General features: G+C 39.6%; 1 protein-coding gene across 2 annotated transcripts; it reads left to right on the top strand.

Annotated features, from left to right (window-relative positions):
• Nucleotides 1-1,490: 1,490 nt before the first annotated feature.
• LOC135300772 (patatin-like phospholipase domain-containing protein 2) lies at nucleotides 1,491-18,942 on the top strand. Of its 2 annotated transcripts, none has more exons than XM_064420572.1 (9): nucleotides 1,491-1,792; nucleotides 6,902-7,134; nucleotides 7,493-7,558; nucleotides 10,238-10,447; nucleotides 11,535-11,595; nucleotides 13,695-13,913; nucleotides 14,228-14,360; nucleotides 15,543-15,659; nucleotides 16,736-18,942. In XM_064420572.1, exons 1-9 carry the CDS (start codon nucleotides 1,606-1,608, stop codon nucleotides 17,025-17,027), a joined length of 1,518 nt encoding a protein of 505 aa, XP_064276642.1. In that variant the 5' UTR covers nucleotides 1,491-1,605; the 3' UTR covers nucleotides 17,028-18,942. The 2 variants fall into 2 exon arrangements, with proteins under 2 accessions (XP_064276642.1, XP_064276643.1); XM_064420573.1 differs by lacking the exon at nucleotides 1,491-1,792 and adding an exon at nucleotides 4,919-5,059.
• The last annotated feature ends 797 nt before the right edge of the window (nucleotides 18,943-19,739 follow it).

Below are 19,739 nucleotides of genomic sequence, written 5' to 3'. Positions count from 1 at the left end.
CCATCTGAAGGATCAGTTGCTTTACTGGTTGGGGAACATTTGTAGCACCTGTGTCATGAGAGGAAGCCAGAGGAGCTCAGCTTCCTGAGTGTCACAGAATGGGGGATAAAGGAAATAAAACTTAGTATTCTTTCCATTGTCATTGTTATACAGGAGGTACTAATGTCAAAGGACCCAAATTAGAGGAGCAAATGGTTATGAACTGGCCATTTTATAGGAGAAATAGGACTCCTCCTGACTCTTCAGGAAATGTGGTTTAGGAACAGCCTTCTAACGACAGTTTAGGGATTTAAAAAACATTTTCAAACAGAGTTGATGTCTACCAGCAAAATTGAGTTTAGCCCTGAAAAACTGATTGATGTGATAATGTTCTGAAAATCCCCTGCTTGCCTGTCATTTAATTGGCTCTGCCAGACTTCTGTAAATGTCCAGAAATGTCCCTCTCTGAACACCTTGGTGTCCATTTTCCAAAACATGGATTAAGAAATGGTACTCTCCCACACTTATGGTCTGAGTAAATAGCATGAGAGCACACATGAAGTGAATACAAAATACAGCACAGCTGGGCTTTTCTTTTAGAAGAGAATAGAAACATTACAGGAGTCACAATCACATTTTTAATGAAAGAAAGCTCTTCTAGGAAGTGTGAGATCTGGTTTCATCTCTCTTTTCAGCTTCTTCCTTCCCTGTGAACTGAAAGGGGTTCAATTCTTTTTCCCAAATAATGGGAAGCACCTTAAAGACAGGAAGGATTGGGATTAGGACACTCCCTGCTCTGCTCACTGAAACGGTGAATGGATGAAGCTGAATGGCCCAAGAAGACAGAAGTGTCTAGAGAGTTACTTAGAAGAGAGAAAACTGGAAATATGGCCTAGTGCTTGTAGTGCTCATTTAGAGGCAGAATTATGCCTTCAAATCCACTAAAAAAGAGCTTGAATTCTCCTCTCTTCATGGCAGTGCTTTCTATAAATGGTCTCACAACATAATCTCTCCTAGGTGCACATGGAAAGCATGGACTCAGACTCTTCCGAGATGTTGTAACATCCCATTGTTATGATGCAATGCTGCACGCAGGTAGCTAAAGAGGATTTCTGCAGTCCTGAGTGAGGTAATTAAATCTTGAAGGATTTCAGAGGTGCTGTTCTCTGTTTTATTTTCATATTCGAGCCCTGCTGGGCCGTGCGGCTTTGGAAGCACGGCGGGCGGGCCGCGCCCCTCTGGACGGCTTCGCTCGGGTCGGGGACTGGGAGACAGGCGGGGCTGGGGTACCGACGGAGGCTGCCCGAAGCAAGGGGTCCGAAGGGTCTGAGGGACCGACAGGTCAGCAGGGACGGGAGCGCGCATCGCACCGCGGGAGCGCGCCCTACCCAGGGCGGGGGCGTGAGGAGGCGGGGCGTTATTTGCATCTGCCCTCCAGTTGGCTGGGGGCGCCTTGTGCCATCGAGCGGCGGCTCGGGATTGGCTGCGGCGCGGCCGGCGGCGGGGGCGCGGCCGCCGTGTAATGCGGGGGGCGGCCGGGCCGAGCGCGCTCAGTTGCTGGGCAGCGGCCGCTGCCGCCGGAGCGCTCCGTTCCCGCCGGCCTCAGTGCGTGTCCCGCCGGCGACCATGCTGGACCGGGAGGGCGGCTGGAGCGTGTCCTTCGCCGGCTGCGGCTTCCTGGGCGTCTACCACATCGGCGCCGCCACCTGCCTGCAGGAGCGCGCCCCGCACGTCATTCGCGACGCGCGGCACATCTACGGCGCCTCCGCCGGGGCGCTCGCCGGCGCCGTGCTCGTCGGGGGCGGCTCTCTGGGTCAGCGGCGGGGCCGGGGGGAGCGGGGCGAGGCGGGCGGCAGGGAAGGGGCAGGTGTGGCGGGCAGGCCCCGGGGCGGCGCGGGAGGGCGGGCGCGGCCCTGGGGAGCGCTCCGGCCGCGGGGTTCGCCGGGCTGGCTTGGGCCGGGCCGGGCCGGCTCCGATTCTCTGCTTCTCTTCACCCCTAAAATGTGTGCCCGTGGGTGGGATTAAATCCGAGCGAGGTCCGTGGCGCAGGGAATGGTGCTGGCGCAGCCGAAAGGTCGGAGTTCCTCCTGTGCGTGTCCCCCTGAGGGGTGCTCTCACCACCGCTGTCCAAAGTCCAGGAATTACCTGGGAGAGCGGGAGGCAGCCGAGCACTTACACCCTTCAGAGCAAGTCGGCCGGCCTCGTCATCAGGTGTAAACAAAGTGTTTGCGCTTCGTTGGGAACTAGAGCATCTCCGTGCACGTGAAAGGCCGGATAGCTTTATCGTTCTCCCTCCAAAGCTGCTCCTTTCTGGGGCAAGGCTAAGAGAGTTAAGGTCAGGGCTTAGGTTAGCTTTAACGTGCTTTTCCTCTCTAATCTGGGCACGGTGTGTGTTGCAAAGGTCGCTTAGGTGTATGGTTAGAAACAGTAGGTTGATTGAAATCACTGATTTTAATTGTCATTTAAACAATAGAGGTAATCTGGTGTTGTATTTATGCCTGATTAAATACGTTAGTTTGAAACAGAATATAGTGTGCTTTGTGAAATACGCATCTATTTTCTAGCAGTATGAAAAATACCCCTTTTACGTACTTAGGGCTCATGAATATACATTTTTCTAATAAATTAAACTTGATAAAATCTATCAAAATATCCAGGTGCTTAGGAAAAGCAACAGGATTGCAGTTTAAAAAACTATATGAAGTACCTGAAAATCAGAAAATTGTTTTCTTTCTAAACTAAAAGAATCCACTGAGTAACGCTTGTCTAGTTCATGACTCCATACTGATTGTTTTTGCTAGCAGCAGCCTTGACTGGTTTAGAACTAGAGAATTTTGTAAGTTCAGATTTCGTCTTGGAAGAGGAGGAGAACAGTGAGTACCTCTTTTGAATTTGGAGAGGTTTGTGGGTTTTGCTTTTAAATTTCTGAGGAAAAAATCCACTGACCAAAAACAAGCCAAAGTTCTCTGTAAGTACAGGAGAGCAATGCTTGTCCCTGCTGCTTTAGCCCCTGAGCTCTAGCACATAAGCTTAATTTCTCCAAAGCTCTAGCAGTGAACTTGTGCTGCTTAATTTAATTTTGCTGTAAAGTCCAAACATGACATACTTGAGTTATTGTGAGCCTGCTATCACAGGCTCACAATATTTGTTTTAAAACAAATAATATTTTCCCCCAATAGCTGGTATTTTTAGAACATACTAAGTTTTAAGTCTTAAGTCATTGTAAATTATTTTAGAAGGAAGCCGTCTTAAATATTTGAAGCACTCTTAAGCCCAGAAAATGTATATTGTTTATTTGGCAGAATAAGTTAATAACAGCTTTTAAGTGGTTTAGCACTTTAATAATTAAGAGTTGCAGATTTTAAACTATTATGTTTTCCAATTATTATCAATCTCATATGCCAACTGAGATTTTTGATTTTCTCTAACTAATAGAATATGTATGTGGTCACTGTCCAAGGCAGCAGAAGTGTGTTTCTACTGGGGGGAAAAAACCAAACAAAGGCGTCACTTGCAAGATAATGCAAAACAACCCGAATTCCAAAAATCTGTGAATTGCTGTAAATTGACAAAACTAATAAGGTTCTCCCATGCTAATTCTCTGAGTTTCTAGCTGCCATGTTTTGTGAGCTTGTATGAAAGCAGAGGATGGTAAATAAGCTGTAAAGAAACTCCGTTTCACAGTGATAATAGGATATACTTTGTGAGTTTGTATTGTATGCGTCTCTTACTCTGATATACTTTAATGTGCAGTATTTGTGGTTCCTACAGCTGGAGGTGTTAGCAAGTCCTATGTTTTTTTATCACAGTTGCATTTTCCTGTGGGTAGGCAGAGCCCAGCTCTTCCAGAGGTGAGAGGAAAGATGAGAGGCAGCAGGCACAAGCTGGAACTTGGTAAATTCAGATGAGGTGTAAGGAAAAGACAGTTGCTATGAGAGTGGTAAAATAATAGAACAGCTTCCCAGAGAGGTTGTGGGATCTCCACACTTGGGGATGTTTGGGGTTTGCCAGGACCCAGCCTTGAGCTGGTCTGTGAGCTAGTACACACAAAACAGGGTTTGCAAATCTGTGAGCAGGGGTTGTGGCTGAAAACAAAGAGCTTATTTGTTACTATGATATTTTATGAAAAATCCTCTGCTAGGATTTTTCCCTCCTAAGAGCTGAGGGCCTCAGGAAAGAAATGTAAACAATAACTGTCTGCTGCTGTGGAATGCAACAGGTGCATCTTCCATTGGTCCATGTGGATTGTTTTCAATTGATGACCAATCACAGCCACCTGTGCTGAGGCTGTGAGCAAGATTTTGTTATGCATTCTATTCTATTCTGTTTTTTGTAGCCTTCTGATCATTCTTTTCTCTCTGTTCCTTTAGTATAGTTTTTATGTAGTATTTTAATATAATATATATCATAAGATAATAAATCAGCCTTCTGAGAAAATGGAGTCAAGCCTTGTGTCTCCACACATGGAGTGTTCACCTCAACACTTATTTAATTTCTTACAGCCTTGCACTTGTTTTAAGTGAAGGGTTTTCTCTTTAACTCAGACTACCTGCTGGATAGGTGGTGGATTTGTAGAACTTCACATGTGGATAAATACAATCATTAGCCATTGAATGGAGAAGAAAAGTGTACTTTTATAGACTGACAAAGAGGTTTCTCTCACTAAATTTGTGGGAGGTTGGGAAGCTTAGCCATGAGTGTTGTTTTGAGGATGAAGTGCATTCCAGGCTATTCCAAACTGGAATATTAAAGTTGCACTCCTTGGATGTCCTGGAGATCTGGTGTTTTGATGGTACTGTGATCATCCATTCCAGTGAGGCATTTAGAGCAGGTTTAGTGCAGGCTGCAAATACAATGTCAGCTTTTAGTCAGTGAAACAAATGAATAGTTAACAATAGGAATGCAGAACTATAACAGAAAACAGTTCACATTTATTAGGAATATTTATTTCTTTAGCTCTCCTGTGTTTCAAAAATAAAACAGATGGACCAAGACCTGCCTAAAATCCCAGTTTGACTCGAGCTCTAGCCCTTAGTCCCTTTTGGAGAAGTTCCTGTTTTGGAGTACACTACCCTAACAGGTAACTGTATTTTAGTCCTGTTGGAAAAGAAAGGAGAAGGAAAAGAAGTTGGACTACTTTGAAGTCTGTTGAATTATTAACAAAAAGCTTTGTAAATTTTCAGTGTTTTAATATCACATACTCTTAGGTAGAACTTCTCCTTTTTTATTTTTGTGGGTTTTTTTTCCTTGATTTGGAGCCCTTCCAGGGTTTAAAATGGGTTACAATAAACAAAATATGTCAGCTTTTTTTTGTCTTTTTTTTTAAACTTTTTTTTTTGAAGACTTTTTTTTGTCTTTTTTATGAACTACTTACAACATAGAAATTATTGTATGTGGAGACAATGGGTAACTGCTAAATCAAATTGCATGTATTTGTTTGCTTTTGGTTTGTATTTTAGAAAAAGCAAGTGGCTTGCTTGGTGCATAAGCTTTCAAAACTACTTTTTTTGGAAATGGTAATTATTGCATATGCTCCAAGACTGCTCTTCCTGGCCAGAGTTCTGGTAGTTTAGTATCTCAGGCTCTTGCAACACAGCTATTTTTAGAAAGTTTAGAAGATTGAGTGTTGCTAAATAAAAAAAGGGAGTTGGTAATGAGTATCTGGATGCAGGGAAAATTAGAACTGATAGAACTGCCTAATTCTGCTTTTGGACGTAACTTTGTCACTGGTCAGAATGTGACTTGTGCATTTTTTCTATTTATGTGTAAAATGTGTTTTACTAAGATAAACATATCTTTGACCATGAACAGTGAGCTGTGTCTAAATTGCTTTCTGTCTTCTGGGGTGGGCTTGGTGTCAGGCTACCTGTGTCAGTGGATTTGTGGTCCAAGGTTTCCCTCTGTGAGGATGGAATTAAACAATTCAAGTGGTAAAAACAAAGTGTGTCTGATACCTCAGATTATATAGAGATGGTAGAGATGCTCTTTTGGATATAGACTCTTGGCTGGGAATGATAAATGTTTAGTTATTGCTATTTGAGGGGGAAATAACATTGTAGAAATGTAATATTTTTGGAAATTAATCTGAGCTCAAAAGCTTAAGCAGAATTGTTGCCAGTGCAGTGCTCACATTTAACCTGATAAATTGAGTTTTATCTATACTAGCAAGTTCAAGTATGTAAGTTCTGAAAATATTTTTAGACACCTATCACTCAGGTTGATAAGGTGTTACTTTGACCATCCCCCCCCTGTTCCTCTACCAAACTGACAAGCAATTTCCTCAAAGTGTGTCCTGGAGAAATGTGACATTCTAAGTACATTGTAAGTTCAAACAAACCATTGCAGATGGATGAGCTGCTCTTCCTCCTGTGACTAAGGATTTAGTGTTCTTCAGGGATGGTCCTGTAGTCTCTAGTGGTTTGAAGTTCCCAAACATAAATTTAATTGGAGAAAAGATTATGTCTGTTACTGTAAAAATGCACCTACCTGGCTTTCCTACCAGATCACACTTCTTGCGCCCTTTAGTGTGTTTATGTATCAATGAGGAAAAATGGTGCCCTGAAACCTTAAATTTGGTTCATCTTTTTTTTTTTTCTCCCCCTCAAAAAAATGTGTTTCTGGAATGATTAATTCCTAATACAAGTGTCTCATACAGATATTTTACACTTAGAATCTACATCTTAATGACATATAAGTAGATTAATCTTCACCAAGAGATCTTTTTGAAAGTTTAAATTGATTTTTTTGTCTCTCAGAAAACTCCTAAATTCCTTAACCATGTTGGACAGTTACTTAGTCTGTTAAAAAGCTCTTGCATTTTCACTCTAGCACCAAGAGAGATAAGTTGGAGCTCTAGATATGCTTTATTAGTCCAAATGTGGGTTGTGTTTCTGCTGTTAAATGCAGTGCATTTTCTTTCCAGCTCAGGCTTGTGCAGATGTTCTGGCATTAGCCAAAGAAGCTAGAAAGCGAAATCTGGGTCCTCTTCATCCTTCCTTTAATGTGATGAAGATAATAAGAGATGGGCTGATGAGAAATCTTCCAGAAAACACGCACCAGTTGTCATCAGGCAGACTGTGTATTTCGCTAACCAGAGTATCAGATGGCAAGAATGCCTTGATATCTAATTTTGACTCTAAAGAAGAAGTTATACAGGTATGTTTCTTTTTGGCAACTTTTAGAAACTTCTGTAATCCTAGGTCCCTTTAACATTACCTGATGGGTTTCTGCTTTAAGCGTTTCAACTATTGTTACTCTGTCAGTATTTTTAAGAGGAATTCAAACTTTTTTTACACCAGATTCATGTACTGCTTTTCCCAGTCAATGTGTTTGTGAACTGTTTTGGGGAGGAGGTGCAAGGGATCAGTCATAAAAAAAGATAAATGCCTTAAAAGTGAAGTGGATCTAAAGAAACTGTAGCCTTAGTGAATAAGAATTTATTTTATAAAGATAAATGTTTATGTCAGTAATGGAACAGTTAACATTTAATTTTTATGGTCTCATTTTCTTACAGGCTTTAATCTGTAGTTCATTTGTCCCTATTTATTGTGGTCTCATTCCACCATCATTTAGAGGTGTGGTAAGTCTCTATTGTTAAGATCTAAAAGTAGTTCTAGCTATTCTGAAAATATTAAGAATGCATGTGGGGCTTTTTGTTATCCTACTGTAAAGTAAATAACTTCATCATAGCTTCTAGTACTGTAGCTGTAACAACTTTCCAAAAAAAGACAGGAACACTGAATGTGTGGAAGATATAATTGTCTCTTTGTCCCTCCTCTGCCCCCTAAAATTCATTAATAAAATAAAAGATATAAGATAACTAGTGTGTAACCTATGGATAAATATTTATTGAAGGAAGTGATGCTTTTTCACCTGCACAAATTTACAAGAAGAGTCACCTATAATTTTTCAAAAAAAAATCTTGTAATATAGTTTGTTGTATGTCTTCATGTTCTGCCTGTAGGGAGATCTGCCTTAAAATTGGAATAAAAGTTCTGTGTTCAGTTAGGTGCAAACAAAGCTTTTTAATGACTTCTGGCATTTGTATTCAGTGTAAGAAAACTTACTTTTTAGAGGTAAAATATCAGTATATTAGTATGTTCTATTGCTTCCCAGGAACTGGTGGTTACAAAGCCTCTTAATACTTCATGGCTATACTGGGCTCTCTAAAATCCCCTGTTTAAGAGACAAAAACTGCAGGAAAGCTGGCATGGTTTGTTGCAGGTGTTACAATTACAGATTTGGAAGCAGATCTGCATTTCAAATCAAGGCAGTGACATCAGCAGCTTTTTGTTGTCCTGTTCTATTCACTTGCATTTGCTTTCCTTCCAATTGTGGTGCTCCTTGCACAAGGGGAAGGGAAGGAAGAAATAAAACTTTAAATGTCTTTGATTACATGCTGTTCTCAAGGCAATTTGCAAGTATTAAAAGGTCAAAAATAGATGTGAAATGTTTTGGTTGTTTTTTGTGGTTTTTTTTGTCTTCGTGCTGAAATTTAAGCAAAAGTGATTAGAACTGTATAGGGATTTTCTTTATCTGTACTTGTAAACCTTGTATGTCTCCTTAAACTCTTCTAGATCAAAGGTGTTATGAAAACAGGACGTTGGACTAAATCCAAGGTTTAGGTGGATCCAGGGCTAATCTTGCTGTTAAATTCTTGTCACCTGACAACAATGTTATTTTAAAAGGCTTATTAGTTCAGAGCACAAAAACATACAAGGGATGTCTGTTTGGCCCTTTATTTGGCCATATTTTGAGGAAAGGAAGGTAGAATTCTATTATTTTAATATTTGGAGTTATTTTGAGACAGTTATAATGCTTCGGACGCGTTTTTTAATATAACTTGGTAAGAATACCACAGTTCCATATGCTTAACATGACTCCTATAGGCTTAAGCACAACAGAATGTCAAAAATGTAAACTTTGGGGCATCTTGCCGTTTACTGCTTGGCATTCCTGCCTATATACCGTAAACCAAAGGCTTAAGGGAACATTTAAGAGGTGTGTCTAACTGCCAATTCAAAAGCTTTTGGTTGTGATGGCTTTTGTTTATTTTATTTTTTTTTTAAATCCTTTCAAACACAACAGTGGTTTTAGATTTAAAAAATGACTTGGAGAAACAGTTGAGCAGATACTCCGAATCATGAAAATCATTTAGATCAGTAGAACAGTGACTCATATATGTACTTCCACCTTTGAATAATTTCATGAGAAGGGTCCTCTTTTGCCAGACCTGTTGTATTTTATTTATGTCACAAAGGACTTGGGGATTTCACTTGTACTTTAGTGATTGAATTACACACCTAAAGTTTGGCAGGAGCTGCATGCTGTTGGGTCCAGATGGTATCCTGGGAAGCTGACAGGCTGTAAGCTGCCCTCTTCGTAATTCCTAATGTATTTATTAGAAATTCCTTAATGTATTTCTCAGAATGGTCAGGGCCTGAGTATCAGGGCAACTGAAACTGTTAATCCAGGTTCATCTGGCTCAAATCACTGCTCTGTTACATTTATGTTTGATAAGGACCTACAGTTTGGGTTTGCTGCCCTTTTAGGAAGGAGGACAATGCAGCCTCTAAACCAGCAAAGCTGGTGGTATGGGAGCAAACCAGTTCCCTGTGGCTCACTGGAGAACTGGCTGCTGCTAGTGAGTGGAGGGGCTCTCTGTAGCCAGTGCAGCTGCTGCACTAGACAGTAGTTACCCCAAAACAGAGCACTTTGGGGCTTAGATCTTAAAATGTCTGAGGTGGTGATTCATTAAAACTACAGAAATGGGTGATTCAGTGTGAAGGAGATAAAAGTATAATCTGGAATTTGCACACAAAGCACAACAGATGTCTGTGACTTGGCAAAGTTTCTGAAGCACTGTCCATTTTTATTCACACTTTCCATATGTCCAAATCTTTTTTGATGCTTTTCTATCAAAATCTAATTATGAAGAGTACTTTTAAGTTAGGGTGGTTTAGTATATTGGAACTTGAACTTTGAAGCATGGAGCTGCTTTTCTCTGTGCGTTTTGTAGGATTATCATCTTTAAAAAAATACTGAAAAATCCCAAAGGGAATGTGCTTGCACTGCCTATGGAACTGTAGGTAGGAATGTTTATTGGCTTTAGAGAACAGATCATGCCACTCAAAATGTTTAGCTTGGGAGCACCAGGCTTAAGCTACAGCCTTAAGTGCTGTTTCATTCTTGGGTCAGGCACTCTGCTGGTCAGACATTGTCAGGCCTTGAGATGTGTTGTTTCTGCTCTTTTTTGTAGCGCTACGTGGACGGAGGAATCAGTGACAACTTGCCTCACTATGAGTGTAAGAACACCATCACAGTGTCCCCTTTTGCTGGGGAGTGTGACATCTGTCCCAAGGGCAAGTCAGCCAACTTCCATGAGATGAACGTGACCAACACCAGCATTCAGTTCAGCCTGGGCAACCTTTATCGCTTAACACAGGCACTCTTTCCACCTGAACCCCAGGTCAGCTCCCGCCTTCCTTTCCTTCATCTCTCCGTGTGAAAGCTTTTCCAGAAAGTTGCAGTGTCTTAGCTTTTCATCCAGTCACACAAACTTCTCTGTGGATGTATCTTGTTTCTATTTTTTCATGTTTTGTCTATGTCCTCCTTGGTTTTAGTCTCTTTTGGGCTAAAAATGCATATCCTGCTACTGGCTTTCAGTATTTATTTGGGAATTGTCACAGGATTCTATCACATAATCAACACTGGGAAATGAACAACTGTTGATTTGTAGTCCTTTCATGTTTACCTGCTAAGAAATTAGAAGTTCTAAAGTTTTGTGGTTTTGTAAAGGTCGTAATTAATACCTGTCACAGGCAAGTTGCCTGTAAACTTTGCTCATTGCTGTTGGTTGCAGAACTGAAGAGGGAAATGCTCTTGAATTGCTGTTGTGAAAATTGAAAAAATAAAAAAAACCAGACCTTTTCAACTGGTTTGGGATATAGTACAGCAAAGAAATAATTTTTCTGACTGCTGCAGATATGTTTAAACTGAGGGGTTTTTGACCATTTCAAGACAAATTCTAAATTCTATTTATGCAGGCTTTATTGTTTTTTTTTTTTTCTTTTACTAGTACCCTTGTGTAGGTGAGCTGGTATTGCATCTGGTAAAAGATATTTTCATAACAAAGATAAGTCTGAGCCTGAGCATCAGAATTGCACAGCTGATTTTTCAAAGCTTTGGGAATTGAGAAGCACTGGGAGGGAAGGAGGGGAATTGACACACTCCAAACACCCTGTTTCATTGCTGCTAGCAGCTTCTGAAGAGCTAGTCAAGGAAATAGGAAAGGGAGGTCTTCCAAACTGTTTGAATGCCATCATTCCGAGCATCATTAACAGCTGAAATTTAAGTTAATGTACATGATCACGTATGCATCATCACAGTAGCCATATTAACCTGAATCTGCTGTATTCCAGCAATTGTTAAGGTGGCTTTTTTTTTTTTTTCACAATAGTGGAAGGTGGCGGAAAGTGGCTCTTTATTCTGCAAAGTGTTGATCTGAAGTTGAAATTTCTTTTTATTTGTCTGACTCATTTACTCTCTATCTGCAGGTACTCGGAGAGATCTGTGAGCAGGGATATTTGGATGCTCTTAAATTCTTGAGGGAGAATGGTATGTTAAACTTTCAGATAATTATTGCTTATTTGGTTGTAACTAATGTTTAAAAAACAAACAAAACCCCAGATCAAAACAAACAAAAAGAGTGGGGGGGTTGTGTGTAACTAAGAAGGGGTTTGGTCTGTGAGAATTTTGGAAGGATCATGATAGTTTCATTATTGTAGAAATGCCACAGTTATAGTTCACCTGACGTGAACTGTGCCACACAAAAATTGAATTTTCGGAGTTTTATCAAATCTGTGTGAAGTAAATGTGAAGTGAAATTTCCAAAGAGCTCCAGTTCTAGGCAACTCATATTATTACTTGGCTTTATCTTAATTGTGCAGGATGTGCATAGGCTACTGCTTTCCACTCCTCTGAAACTTGTGTCTTCTATTACCTCCTCTCTGCTGTCATGCAAGTGATTTTCTGGTAGTCCAGAAGTGGGAGATGGCTAACAACAATAAAATCTCAGTCACAGACAAACCCTCTGTGTGAGAAAAGACTTTAGAAGATGACAACTTATAATGGAGCAGTTGTTGACACCCAGATAAGTTTAGGAAGAAGAATTACGAGTTCTGCTACTCTACTCCTAGAATTCTAATAACATGTTTTATATTGATAAGTATTGTTGCTCTGCAAGCTTTGAGACAAACAAGTTGAAAACAGTACCTTGATGTTAGGATTAAGTTAACCATGTGTTAATTGTGTCTGGGTCCTATAGTTGTTGGATGCAGAAGCAAATTGGTACTGGGTCAGATCGTAGGAATGGGAATAGAAATGGGCCTTTTGCACTATTACAGAAAGTACCAGCTGCAGGATGTAAGCAGTCATTGATGTACTCTGCTGATGCCTGGGTACTGAATATTCAAGTTGTCTTGAAGCAATTCTCTTCACTGAAGAACCTCACAGTTTTGCTTACGAGATTGATTTTCTATAATGTTGTTATTATGTATTATTATTTAGTGAGAAAGCCTTGCTTTATAGCTTTTACCCTGTGATTAAAAGCACAAACTCTACAAAGAGCCTCTGTTTTGTGGTTGTCTGTGCTGAGCTGCGCCCATAGGTTTCCTGTGTGCAAGTTTCCATCTGACACTAATATGTGACATTTCTTGCAGGTCTTCCTTGGTCTCTCTGCCCCATATCCTCTCTATATTGCACTATTGTCCTCCTTTTCACACTGCTGATCCTGTGATCAACTTTGTTTTTATTCTGTCACAGGGTTATTTTGCATCAAGCTTAATCGATGATAATTATAACCCTTCCAAGGTCATTCATTATGCATCACCTTTCTTATTATTTCAGCTGTAGGAATTCATTCCCCCCCCATCTGTGACACTTCAGATGTTTTCCTTTGCTAAATTCACTGTATATTCTTTTGACATTTGTCTTTTACTAGTACTTGCAGGTAGTATATAGGTTCTGTTGTATGCAGATATAGATTCTAGTCAAATTTGGTAGTCTTGTTTCATATGTAATTTTATAATGATTTTCTGTTAACCAAGTATAAATAAAAATCTTGTGTTTTTCTCTTTGTACTCATGATCTAGTGCTTGTTTCTAAGGTAGTTATCAGTGCTGTTTCTTAATTGTCACCAGTTTTGCAGTGCAACCCATGTTGATTTAGATCTGTACTTTGGATACAACTGAAAAGAATATTGTAACCTAGTTGCTTTCCTTTTCAACCCTGTTGTAGCAATGCCTCAAAGTACTCAGGTGATACCTGCCACATCAAATTTCCCAAATATATCATGTGGTTTAGGTGTTTTCTTTCAAATACATATTAAATCAGCTTTCCTCCTCTCCTTTAAATCCTTTGCTTTCTTGCAGGAGCACAACTTTGGTAAATGACTCTGTTTCCAGGGCAGTTTCACTTAATTGTTCATTTTTTTCTTCTCTTTAGAACCTGTTTTAAAGTAAGACCTAAACCTTCAGAAGAGCCATCACTGTGATTAAACATTTGTGGGATCCTAAGAGCCAGGTGCATTTGACATGGGGTATATGATGGTGTTCTCTCAGGACAGATCTTTGTTCAGACACACAGACCTCAGGTGCTGTACAGGTACTCAGGAGACCTGTGGATCAAACCTAAGTTAAAGCTCTTGACTCTTTCAGGTATTCTGAATGACTCAATTTATATCCACTTGTCCTTCACAAAAATAAACCCGAATGAGGCTGCACAACAACACTTTGACCATGTGAAGAGAAGAAAATTGACAGAAAATAACAGAGTAGAAACTTTGAAAATGACCAGCTTAAATGACCAGCTAAAACAAAATCCATGGCCTTTGGAGAAGAGCATATTTGAGAGTCTACCTCCCAGACTTCGTAAAGGTGCATGCTTCAGGCTGTTTCCTCTAACTCTGAGTGGCAAACTTTGACTTTTTTTTTTTTAAACATTAATTCTTAGATCTATTGCTTAGAAGTTCTGGATAGTGTGTTTTGTCCTGTGTCATGAGTCTGTGTTCCCATATTTTAAAATATCATAGTTTATGGTAAGAGTGCTGTGAGATTAATTATTTAGTTTTCTAACTGAGACTTACTCAGTAACACTTGATGATGTTGACTGGATATTACAAAACTCTGAGAAAGTTATTGAAACTGCTTTCAGATAGTGTAACATCTTCTCCCTAATAATTATTCTTAAGCACTGCAGGAAGCTTGTAAAGAACAGAATGGATTCTATACTCAGTTCTCTAAACTATTCCCCATGCGGGTGATATCCTACCTGATGCTGCCGTACACACTCCCAGTGGAGTCTGCTTACTCAGTCGCTTTACGGTAAGGAACTTGTAAAGAACTCTTCTAGAATTGTCATCATTTTGGAAATGTACTCATTGAGAGCTTGTTCAGTGTTGGAGGCATTCTGGGACTCAATAATTCAAGTGGTAACTGTCAAAAGACCTGTTATTTCTACCTATGTGATGCATCCTAAAGCCTATATAATCCAAGGCTAGATAAATAAACATATTAAGAAGATTCTTAAATAACACACTCATATTACTAATAGCTACCTTGTTATTGCTCAAAAGAAGCAGCCTTAGTTGTGCTTTCCAGGAGTACATTCTTCATTTCTGTATTCTAAAGGGGTATCTGAACTCTCCACCTCCTTCTTGTGCTTCTTTCTGAAGTAGGGAGTGAAATCCACTGTTTAATCACCATATAAATTCTCTTACCAGTTTTGTTTAGGTTGGCTGAAAGTTGTGCTCTTGAAGTAGGGCTTAGTTTGAGAAGTTTCAGTTTTTGTCAAGAAGTTATGCTCTATGAATGCACCATGAATCCTAAGTTTTGTGCTTGCTTAAGGGAATTCCAGTCCTTGAGCAGCAGATGTCATGACTATCTTTAGAAAATCTTGAAAAAACAGTTCTGGTAATCAAACCGTGTAGTACTCCAATGAAGTATTTTGTTTCTGTGCCAGTGAATATGGCACTTCTGTGACATTTTTGGTGGATAGGGAGGGAGCAAGTTTCTCCAGTTGTCTCTGTAGGGTTTTCCTCCTTGTCCCACTCTGACGTAGCTGACTCCTGTTAAGGGGTGTCATAAGGAGAAAAAGTACATTTGGTACATTGTTTGTGTTTTGCCTTCTCTTTGTTCTTCCATTGTGCTTTTCTTTTGTTCTTCCTTCTTCCCCCTTGCTTTAAACTGAGCAGAAAGTTCCTACCACAAAGGTCTTGGAGACAGGAATATTTTGCAGGATACCTGTGCTGGTCACAGGGTGTGGAATGCACACACTGGTCAGCCACTGAGAGATGCAGTGATTTGTGGTGCCTCTTTTCTTAGCTTGTGGAAGAGAGATTAAAAGGTTAGATGGGAATTCAGGGAGGTTGGGAAGAAATGGATACTTTGGTTAGGGGAGTTGGTTTGGGGAGAAAAAGCTGTTTTGGATGCGGGACATGGTGTGTAAAAACATAACTGAGATTAAATCTCCTGCTTACAAAAGCTGTGTCTTGGTTTTGCCTGCAGGTTGGTGAACTGGTTTCCTGACATGCCTGCTGATGTTCGATGGATGCAGGAGCAGCTTTTTCGGATTGCTGCCGCAGTTTATGCCCAAGCTAAAAGCAAGCTGTTCTGTGCAGCCAGGTAAAGTGCAGTGCTGCTGCATGTAAATGATGCAGTTTCAGAAATTCTCTCTTTTTCAAATCGGTTAGTCTTTTCTTGAATAACACTAGTTGGCTTTTGGGGCATCTCTCTGAACAAAAATGTAGCTCTTGGTATATATTTGCTATTCGTCCTACTGTCCTCTCCTCAGTTACTTGATAGCACATGTAATCCAGTGTCCTTTCTTCCTTCTTAGTGATATTTCTGATTCCTTTCCACAATTGATATCTGTAGGTTGGCTATTAGGAAAAAAAATTTTCACTGAAAGAGTCATGAAGTTCTGGAATGGCTTCCCAAGGACGTGGTGGAGTCACCATCCCTGGATGTGTTTAACAAAGGACTGGATGTGGCACTCAGTGACATGGTTTAGCTGAGGTGTTAGGGCATGGGTTGGACTTGATGATCTTGAAGGTCTATTCCAACCTAGTGATTCTGTGAATAAATTTGGGGATTGCCAGCTTCCTGCTTTTAACCCTTATTTAGCAGTCTCTCATATTCCATTTTTACCAATCCTGAGTCTCTTCATCTGAGACAGGCTTTGGGAAGACCTAGAATCACATGTTTGTCTCAGAAATAACTTCTAAGAGGGGTTCTTTGCTCATTGCATCATGATTAAACATAAACATGTTTTTTCTGGTGGAAAAGCAGCTCAAACAGTGTTGAAGTGTCTGTATATGGCAAGTTGAGGTATTTTTGCTTGTGAGAGGGGTTGTGGCATATTGTTTTGTTGGGTTTTTGTTATTTGGAGTTGTTTTTCTTTTGCCAAAAGCACTGCAAGAGAGAAGAGAAAACTTTAAAAACAATAGGGTGTTTTATCCAAAAACTTTCGTTTCCTGTTTCTCAAATTGAAAAGGGCTAACCTGGTGATTCAGGTGCTGGTTTAGAGTGTAGATAAATTCTGTTCCAGTTGTTCAGGTTGGTGATAACAAGCTGATTGTAAAGTGGAATGCAGAGATGGCTTTTGGGAAGGTAAACAACTATATTTACTACTTGTAAACATGACAAAGATGCCATTGAAACACTAATAATCTTCTTTTCATTCCTTCTTTTTTAAACAGGAAAGACAATTATGCATCACTAAGAAAATGTCAAACTGTCCCATCTACAGTGGAATTTCGTTCTTCATACTGCCACCTTAAAATGCCTCACTCTGCTGCACACATTGAGAGCTGGCTCTGGCAATCTTCATGCTTCATGCACTCAGCTATGAAAAATGCTCCTGCTGATATCCAGGAGCAGTCTGACTTAAAGTTCTATCCTAATTTCCTCCCAAATCCCGATGAGTCTGCATTGGAAATAGATGTTGACTCTTCCTCAGAGACAAGTTTCCAAACTGCTCCAGAGTATTAATAGGAAAGTAGGTTCCACAGTTTCCATAATTGAAATTGGGCAGAGAAAATTAAAACCTAGACTAGGGATCATTTTGTTTGTTGCCAATAAGTCTTGGGAAATTACTGTTTACAGCTTCCTGACAAATCTGCCTTGGGACTTGTACTGTTTTAAGGATTACAAAAACAGTGGCTGCTATATTAAGTAACAGATTATAGCTCTGTCAAAGCACCAGCTCAATCAGCTGTACTAAGACTTGTAGTTAAACAGTGTCTCTCTGGAAATAAATCTTTTTAAAAAATACTTCCAGCATACAAATGAAAAATCTGTAAACAGATTGTTAGAAAAACAAGCATAGATGACAGAACCTTTTTAAAAATGTAATTCTTAACAATATTATGTGTTAGGATTACTTTTATAGCACTTAAATGAAATTGGATTTTTACTCCCTTAAGAGGAATACACAAGTGAGTTTCTTAGTGGCCTCCTGTGTCCATTTGCCTTATATTTAAACCTACTGTTGTGTTTATGGAAAGTTGTCTGCACAAGATACTGTAGGAACAGTATTACTCTAGGTTGTTATATGTACTCTGCAGTTCCTATTACCTTTCCTCTTTCTCTCCTGAAATACTTCAGGTGGAAATGGCATGAGAAATGGGACACCTTCCCCTGAAGTGTAAACAAGTACAGTTTCAGTGACTTCAGAGGACATTTTTTTTTTTTGGAACTTAACATAAAGGTTTGATCAAGTATTGAAAAGTAGGTAAAATAGTGACTGTGGTTAGTAGCAAGCAGTATGTGGAGAAGGTGTTAAACTTTACAGAAGATGTTAACAAAACTCAATGTTTAGCAAGTGGTGAATGATGTTTAGGTTGTCTCTCTAATTGTTGCCTGATTGTTTTTGTTTTTTGTTCCACTCCAGTTTTGGTGATTTTTCTTTCCTTCTTTCACTTCCCTGTTGCTAAAGGAAGAAAGGTGTACCTCCTGTCTCAGTGAAGTAGGATTACCAAAAGGAAGTTTTCCAAGATTGTCAGGCACAGCAAAAGCATAAGGCTTGGTGGAAGTATCAATATTCAAGGAGCTCTGCAGAGGTCTCAGATAATAGGTGGAAAATTTAGCCAAATCATACCTCTATTGAGAAATGGCAGCTTAAACCATTTCCACTACAAAGGTTCTGCATGATTTGAACAAAGACAATGAATTAGTGGATGAGGGCATCTGGGGAGGAAAGTGATACTAGGATTAATTGCTGTTCTCATGGCTTATCTGGTCTTGTGCAGTTTTTGAGTAGAAGGAAACAATAATGGCTTTAAAATTGATTTGCACATGTGTTTGGGGGGGAGCATGTGACCTCAGGAAGCTTCTCATTCAAAAGAGGGAATTCTGTGCAACCCAAGGGGAGAGCTGCTTGAGGGCCTCTTGTCCAGGGAAAGCGGTTGGATTGTGTTGCTCAGGAGCTGGGGTGTGGGAGTGTGAGCTTTGGGCAAAAATTAGCACTTGAATTGGGCTTGCCTTTCATACAGTCTCTCAGTTGTGATTTCCCTAAGCTTGGAGTGCTGCATTTTACGATATTCAAATGGATTTTAGGTTGGGGAGGAAGTGCTGAGCTCTCTATTTTCATACTCTACAAGGCTGGTGCTACTTTACTTCAACTCTTCTGTTCATTTTTTGGGTGCATATATCATCAGACTTGCAAAAAAAAAATTGGAATTGTTACTCTAACTACAATTAAAATATACAAAATCTGTTATAAATTGTCTTCATTCATTAATTTACCAGTTTGTTTTAGAATTAAATTAGGAATGCCAAGTTTTGCTTCTAGTCTTCGTTGGAATACTTCTGTTAACTACATGTAAATCAACCTTAACCAATTTTTCTCTTGGGCACAGCTCCCATTTTGTCTCCTTTTTCTAAAATAAAAACACAGTCTCTGTTACCATGGTCTCTGAGCTTTCTTGAGTGTAAATCACCCTAGTGCAAGTTAAATCAGAATGTCTTGATGTCATTGATAGTTCTAAGGTGTTTTTTTTAAGAGTACTACTCTTGAAGTTTGAGAGATGCTTGTGCATACTCTGGCTGGACCTGAATGTCACCTCAGTTTGAAGTTCTGTGTTTTTTCTGTCTTTTTTTTTTGGTTTTTGATGGGATTTTTGCTTTCTGCAGTCAGTTATTTTACAAACACCTTGTTGCATTTAAACCGAAATAATTAAAAACCAGAGAAAGTTGGGTGTGAAGGGATAAAACAAAGGGTGTGTTCTTTCTGAGCTAAAACTAATTTAGCAGATAACTAAATATAAATGAACCTATTAAATAATTTGTTCTATGAATAATAGATGCGCTAAAATATTTCTATTTAATATAGATATTTTAAAACATATAAATATATCAGTTATGTAAAGTATAACTAATATATAGTAACTATACTATCTATAAATATATAATACAAATATAAAAATGAAATACAGAACTATCTAGAGATAATTTAATGCAATGTAAAATAATAATAGTAGTTAATAATAATTACAATACCAACAATTATAAGTAAGTTAGAACACAAGCTTTCAGTTTCGAGTGCCCAATCTGCTTCCCCGAGTTTGGCGTGAATCCCGTCGGTTTCGGCTGACAAACAAACCCACACGTGAGTTGGGGTGAATTCATGGGTTCACGGTGTAACAAACACGTGGGTTGGGGTGAATCTCCAGCGTTTGGGTTGAATTCCCGGGTTTAGGCTAA

The sequence above is a fragment of the Passer domesticus genome, chromosome 5 (assembly GCF_036417665.1).
Source record: "Passer domesticus isolate bPasDom1 chromosome 5, bPasDom1.hap1, whole genome shotgun sequence".
Classification (NCBI taxonomy): domain Eukaryota; kingdom Metazoa; phylum Chordata; class Aves; order Passeriformes; family Passeridae; genus Passer; species Passer domesticus.
Note: the sequence above shows the minus strand (reverse complement) of the source record. Positions and strands in the feature narration are given on the sequence as shown.